Source organism: Ruditapes philippinarum, unplaced genomic scaffold (assembly GCF_026571515.1).
Source record: "Ruditapes philippinarum isolate M1 unplaced genomic scaffold, ASM2657151v2 ctg171_1_1_1_1, whole genome shotgun sequence".
Taxonomy (NCBI): Eukaryota; Metazoa; Mollusca; class Bivalvia; order Venerida; family Veneridae; genus Ruditapes; species Ruditapes philippinarum.
Window position 1 is genome coordinate 77,813 of NW_026860846.1, and position 7,668 is coordinate 85,480.

Below are 7,668 nucleotides of genomic sequence, written 5' to 3' on the forward strand. Positions count from 1 at the left end.
TGTGATATCAGTTTGAGATTTAGATTTTATATCTGTTTTTGTTTATAGTTTACAATATTACTTGTTCCTTGTCATGGAGATTTTTTATATTCAGGTGAACAATTTCAGGGCCATCATGGCCCTCTTGTTATATATTTTACGCTCATTATTTATTCACTGCAGTCTATCCTTAAACAATATTCATTTAACAGGTAATTGGTTCCATTTCCTCTGAAGATAACGTTGCTATAATAAAAGAGTAACTATATCCAGTAACATACCTCTTTATATATTCTTGTATGCCTTTTACAGTTGTATGAATGAAAAATGTATTACTTGGTATGAAATAGCATATTTTTTCATGCTTAAAAATAATTAAGTCCCAAAAATGCTGTAATTTTTCATTTCTTAAAAACCTTTTTATATTTTTGTCGCTTTGTTATAGTTTCTTTCAGAAATACTAATTCACATGTCACGTTGCCTACTTTCTCCGTGTGATGTACATCTAAATGGCCCTGAATTCATGTTTGAAACATCGTAAGGCGTAGCTTTGTTATCATCTCATTTCTAAGGCTAAATATGTATTTTACATATTGGTAGTGGTGTTGGAAGTTTTCACTTCGGATCACGACAGTTTTACCAGAGCACAGTTCAGCAACCGAATCGTTCATAGGCAGGCTGTCAAACAGTTTACCAGTACTAGTTGCATCCACTTCAGTACATCTTTCATCTCCACAAAGGTAATTAAGTTTCAAGAAAGGACCATAACAACAAACAGAACCGAAGTAAAGCATAGATGAAATAAAAGGTTGATTTTAAAGTAGGCGTCGTGATGCAGAGTGTGGGTTAAAAAATCCCGTCAAACTATCTAAGATGTTATTGGAACATTTTTGCTTTCAATACATCAACCTGTATATAATTCTGAATACATGTATTTGCGCCAGCTGTATCGTGTGGATTTTGACAATTACAATATAATTATTTATATTTTGTACATTGTTCAGCTTTCTGCACATACCTTAAAATATTTCTTAATCAAATAGTTAACAGACAAACAAGAGAAAATATGGTATATCCCACACACAGAAGTATTTGATAAATTCAATAGTAAAAGTTTCCCAGGCTCTCTTGAGAAATTTAATATATGAACAGTTAAATTCTTTAATCAATGAACCAGATTCATCGGAATGAGATTTTACAGAAGTACAAAAATGTATGTTTCTTATCCCAAACCAGAGGAAATAATTTCTAGTAATACTTTTTTCGTCTGTTACCCTTGCATACTTTGAAATGGAAACTTCTAATAATTTTCTTGTGTTCATTTGTATGAACACTGCAGACAAAGCCGGAGCATCACTTCGTCATGTGACAGATGATTATTTTTTATTTGTTTGGGTCGTCAGACCAAAATAATAATGGTAGCGAAATTTCAGACCCTGATGATCTTATTTGCATATACCGAAAGTAGTCCAAACTCCTCGAAGCGGTTACTTTCCTTCATATGTTCATTAACGCCGAAAAAGTAAGGGGAGATCACTGCGTAAAGATTGTCACATGACAGGCGCATTAATTTTCGTAACAAAAAAAATCCCGATTGGTCGGAGATTTCTTAAATTGTGTTATTCTTATAGATATACATTGTTATATTCAGCTCCATGATTATTTACTTCAGTATTAAACAACGTTAAACAACAGGTTTACCGTGAACAAAATATATCGAAATATAATATTAGAATAATATGGTATTCTTCAGGCTGTTATCTTATAACTCCCCATGACCGAAGTGTTTACACGCTCGCTTTGGAAGCGAGAGGTCTTGAGTTCAAATCCCAATTCAGGCAAGTCATGTTTTTTTGTTTCTTTTTTATTGTTTAAGCCAAATAAACATTGAAATGAATATCAGTGTTGCAATTAGTCTTATAGCCAATTTTACTATAGTTATAACACTGAAAAAAATAGCATTGGTTACACTATACAAAAAATTTGTTTATAATCTCACAACCTTCACCTTCTGACATTCTAAGACTCAAACAAATTCAGCGCCTTCTGTGCTTTGAGTACTTAACTTGCTATGTATAGATATTTACGTATTGATTTCCTTCAACAAACCAATGGATTTATTGCTGCTGGGTCATATGGGGGTTGCGTTCATTGAACGCCGCCTTTCCTTGTTGATCTTGTTTTTCATATTTATACCACATAAGTTAATTAAAAATCCAACATGTAATGACTTTATTATTATGTCACATATTACATAAATTTATTATGATTGCATACTACTATAAGATTTGTTAGAATACAAATGCATGGTATTACAGCCTAAAGTAAACTTTGAACGACTCCTTATGAATTAATTGTTGAATCGTATCGTATATGATCTGTATTCTTTGATGATAATATTTCAAATTAGTTCGACTAAAGGAATTAGTCCATTTAGCTTAAAGAAATTAGTCCCTAAAGCCTTAATGTTATGCTAGGCTTAAAAGAAATAATTGCGTAAAAACCAATAGATTCTCTTCTTTAAACTTATTCTATGATGTAAAAAAAAGTTTAGCGGACCTAAATCTTGCATTACCATAAACTGCTCTACAAGTTACAAAACCCAAACAATCTAAGCTGCATTGTAAGATTATTAATATATATACGTAATAATATATATGTCTTTCCGTGTTAAATATCTCTAAATATTTGATATATGATTTTGATTCAATGCCTTTCATTTCGATGAAAAAGAAGAAAAAAGAAATAAATAAAAATAGATAAAATAAAAAAGGAGACGTGTACGTGTATCATTTATTTATCTATTTTTATTTAAATGAAAGAAATTGAATCACAATCAAAAATAATAACAACACATTTTACATGAAAAATAAAGCAGCTTATGTTGATCTGAAAAGGTGGAGTTTTGAAGAAGGGATTCATGACGCCCCTACCACCTGTGACATCACAAATTTAGCGGACAGAGCGTAATAACGTGTTTGGCGAGATGATGATGAAGTCTGAGCCAGAAACAATAAACAACTGTAAGTTGATCAATTTAATAAGAAAATAGAATTTTAACAGTAATCTCTATTTATGTATCACATTGAAAAGTAAGTGTAATAGTGTTATATATTTGCAAAACAATAATTATCTGGTAAAGATATTAAATAGCATCGGCAGTAATTAATTAGAGACAAAAGATCATTGTAGTACGCATAATGCCCAATGTGCACAACTTTACTTTTGTAAGATTTTAGTAACTTGTCAATTTATCAAATTCATTAAATCTCTCACTGCTTGAAAACTAAAATTAACTAGCTTTGTATGTGAATTTCTATAACAGAGATTTGTTTCCTAAAATAAACGTTTTAAATGAAAAGTTAGCTTGCTATCGCTTTTCATTATTCACTACTTGTTTGGCATTCATACATTTCATTACCGAATTCCCGATTTTGCACGAGTAATTGCAGTCGTTTACACGGTTTAGACTGATTTTAATCTTTTGTCTTCTTATAATTTGATCATGTAGCGAATTTTCAGCTAAACAATGAGTTAAAAAAAGGTTTATCCGTAGCAAACAACTGTAATTATATTAACAAAATTGACGTGGTTTTAATTTTCGATTCTTAAGTGAAACAAGCAAATTTCAGGTTTAAAGCATGCAAATCTTAAATAGAATAAAAGTTTTAAATTTCCTATCCTTTCAGTTTGAAGTTTTTTGAAAATGTAAGTGATTGTGCGTATTGTCACATGTATATTTTTATTGGGGGGAGCGGGGGGATGCTACAAAATGACCGAGGAATACATTAACAAATACTGTCCCGTTTTCACGGGTTTTAGTAGACGAACATTTTCTGGTTGTTGTTTTCTTCATAACATTTTTATCATCATTTAAAAGGAGGTCTTTTCGTGAAATCATGTTTTGAAGCATCATCACTTTTTATATGTTTTGACAAATGCTGAACTCCATTTGTGTTTGAGTGACTATGTTTGGATTCCATCGATTTATGGTGTCCAGTGTCCACTTTTGGCTTTGCTTTTTTCTTTATTAGTATAACAATCTTAAGATTAGGGTTGATGTTTATTTTTTTGCTAGTATCTGTTTCAATAACCGGCTCTTCAACTTCTTTTGTTTCTTCTTCTATTCCTTTGATTATTTTAAGTTCCTTTTTTATATCGTTTCTTGTATGTTTAATCATTTCAATAAGACTACTTTGTTCATGTAGATCCTCTGCATGTGTCTGACGTACTTTGGCCATTAGGAGAATCATTCTTGCTTCTTTACTAAGTTTCTTCTTTGGCACCTGCGAGTTTTGCTGTGATAAATCAGAAGAAGTGAATGTTAAGGTATTGTAACAATATATGAAACATAAAGTTTGTCTGTGTTTCTAATAAGCTAATCCTTTACATAGAACCATTTTATTTTCATACATGGCATCCCCTGTTATATTTTGTCATACTCTGGTAGATTTTCAAATCTGAACCATAAAATATACATAAGGTTGCAATACACTTTGAATTTTATTTGATTTATTTATAAGTAAATCAATTAGAGTAATTACTTTTCTCCATGGCCAAATTTTATGAAACCGTTACCACTAACGATAGGTTTACCTTTATTAAGATTATGAACATTATTCTATGTATTTTATTGCATTTTTAGAAGTGTCTAGATGAACATTTTGATGCGTTTGTTTTACCAGTTCGACAAGTACAAATCTGCTGGATGGAACTGTTTTTTTTTTGCCAAACACTCGTGGGAAAAATGCAATACAATTTTAGTATCCTAATCATACAAACTAATTAGAAAACATAATTTATTCATGGTCTTTAAATGTTTTTTTTACGATTTTATTGATTTGATATAGACTTCGTTTGTACTGTTACCAATTTGCAATAAAGCGACCGTTTTAAAATGATCTTGAAGTGAATCTGTCAATTATTTAAAAAATATTTTGAGCTCCGGTTTTCGTTTTACATATAATAATAAGGTCAAAATGTTTACATTGAAGCAATTTCTAAGTTAATTTAATTAAAACCTTTTGTCCTTTAAAATATTTGGAACTTTGAAACTGAATTTTGATCACACCAAGGTAATCTGTGATATTGTCTTTCCTGTTGACTAATGGGGGAAGTTTATATATACTCCACCGTGCATTAAATCAATTATAACTTTCTGCAAGGCAGTTTTATTTAGATTCTATAAAACAGGGGTTTGACAAATGGTCAAATATAAAAGAAAATAAATATGCAAATTAATAATAAAAATAAAAAAAATAATAATAAATGAAAAATAAAAAAATAACATACATAAGTAAGGAATATGGGCGATTCGAAATTGATAAACATGGCCATGTAATAGATTTTGACCACCTTAATTTTGCTTAAATCATAAAAAGTTCTTCAATTTCTAGATAGTTTTTCAATTTCCAGAAGAAAATATGGAGGGGGGAGTAACGTAAAGCCTCGACTCCAAACTATTGTAATCAAAATTGAATTTTTATTAATAATTTAATTACTGCAAAGAAAAACAAAGAATAAATTTTTTTAGATATAGCATTATCATATTTTTTAGCATAAGTCTTGAATTGCTCAGAGAATATATGGATTTACAGAATCAAAACACAAGTATAATTTCACCATTAAAAAGACATTAAATAAATGTACTGTATTTATGTTAAGGAAAGCAAATATTGCAAAAGCACGAACCAGTAACAAATAAACCATTAAATTTAGCTTGTGGTAAACTCGTTTCTTTTTATTTCATAGAACTATCTTTATTTTAAATTTTGTCTGATCAATACTATATCTAAAGGCAGTCGAAAGTTTGTTTTTATCGACTAAATGCATTATCAAAGTATATTTGCTTTTGTTTTTATCGACTAAATGCATTATCAAAGTATATTTTAAAACTTACCTTCTCAGAATTATTCCGATTAGATTTTTTTAAATCCATATATCTGAATTATGTAGGACCTTAATATTTATGTTTCGCCTTCATTTGCAGTTGCATATGTCAGCTTTCGTCGCCTTTAATTACCGTTACATTTTGTCTAATTACAGTGACATTTTCCGCAAATGAAATTCAATTGTCCAATGCCATATGCTTCTGATAAACCAATATTTGATCACACTTTTTCTCGTTTCACATGAGTTGGTGCATTATTATTTAATTATTCAATTTGTTGCCAAGCTTGTTCTCATCACTGTTATGGTTATACACAGCTTATCAAACTTAAATATTAATCATTCTAAACATTTTAATAATGAAATACTATATAGTAGGTGAAAGGACCTTCAGACCAGGTTGTTACATTACAGCCGCCAAAGATTATATCGTTTTTATCTTTATATATTTTTTGAATCGAATTCCCTTCTTTTTATGTACATTTGGTACAATACAGAATTGCCAAAGGACTATACCTGATTAAACATTCAGTTACAGCTATGAGTAAATTGTGTTTGTTTCGGTTGATATAAGATAGTTTAATAACCGCTATGCGAACTTTGTTTCGTTATCACTCCGTTATAACATTCTATTTGAAATAAATTGGCTCTTTTAATTGCTGCATTACTGAATCGACAATCCAATTCATTTTATATGTGTTTTTATACATATTTTTTGTCCATCTGAGTCATTTACTTTCGTTAAAATTAAATATTGCTTTAGTCGGTACTTTTTTGTGGTGAATTTTATTTATTGTTAAGTCATGAAAAGATTCAAATAATCATAAGCCAACAAATGTCACTAATTGTTCTCGGTGGTTTTCATATTTTAGAATTTATGTTGACAATATAGTCCATTTACTCGGAATTTTAAAGTATGTACTGGATTGTACCATTGTATTTATCATTAATGTTACAATGTACACTTCCCATTTATCTACTTATTTATTTATTGTTCGAATCCGTTTACAGTATTAAATTTCTGACTAAGACTGTCAATCTTTTCAGGACTATGTTTAACATAGACTTCATATGAAAGTCTTAACTCAAATAATCTTCCGTCAAATAGAGAGATACTATATCTATATAATACATTAATAAAACACTCGGCATTATGCGTAGGATTTCAAAATGCATAGGGCTTGCAAAGCACAAAACTACACACTCTTATAATTTATGTCCTCGTAACTAAGATTTAATATTTAAGGTAAATGATGAATTACTTTAAAACCATGAAAATAAATATTGGGATTATATTTTTATGGTTGCAATCACTCTGCACTTGAATTATGAATAATCCAGCATGAAACTGGTGGAATATTTATAAGCTCAGCGAGCTCAATACCTATAAGACCGTGTGTGTATTCTATGCTTAATAAGGGTCCATCCACCCTTTCAGGCACTACATAGGATCGTGGATACATGCAGTTTAATAGTATCATAAGATTTGTTTAACATGGACTTTAGGTTATATTTGGTGCTTGCAAAATATTGTATATTAAGCTGAAGGAAATATTATTACTTCCAGCTTTCCTTGCATCTACAGGAATTGAATGTGTTAAAATATCCCATACTGATTGTATGCTATGTAAATTCAGACTTACAACTTGAATTCCTTTTATTTGGTTAATTGCTCACAATCTACACATGAAGCATTTTAAGGCATTATAACTCAAAGTGATTTGACATGATACGTTTTGTTTTTTGCTTAGTCTATAAAGTGATTGTTAGCAGTGTCTTTTACCACAGATTTAAAACCCT

General features: G+C 30.0%; 1 protein-coding gene across 1 annotated transcript; it reads right to left on the bottom strand.

Annotated features, from left to right (window-relative positions):
- Nucleotides 1-3,022: 3,022 nt before the first annotated feature.
- Nucleotides 3,023-6,050, bottom strand: LOC132713547 (uncharacterized). Its single transcript, XM_060696183.1, has 2 exons — nucleotides 5,879-6,050; nucleotides 3,023-4,277 (listed from the first exon to the last, which is right to left on the bottom strand). Exons 1-2 carry the CDS (start codon nucleotides 5,915-5,917, stop codon nucleotides 3,849-3,851), a joined length of 468 nt encoding a protein of 155 aa, XP_060552166.1. The 5' UTR covers nucleotides 5,918-6,050; the 3' UTR covers nucleotides 3,023-3,848.
- Between the last annotated feature and the right edge of the window lie 1,618 nt (nucleotides 6,051-7,668).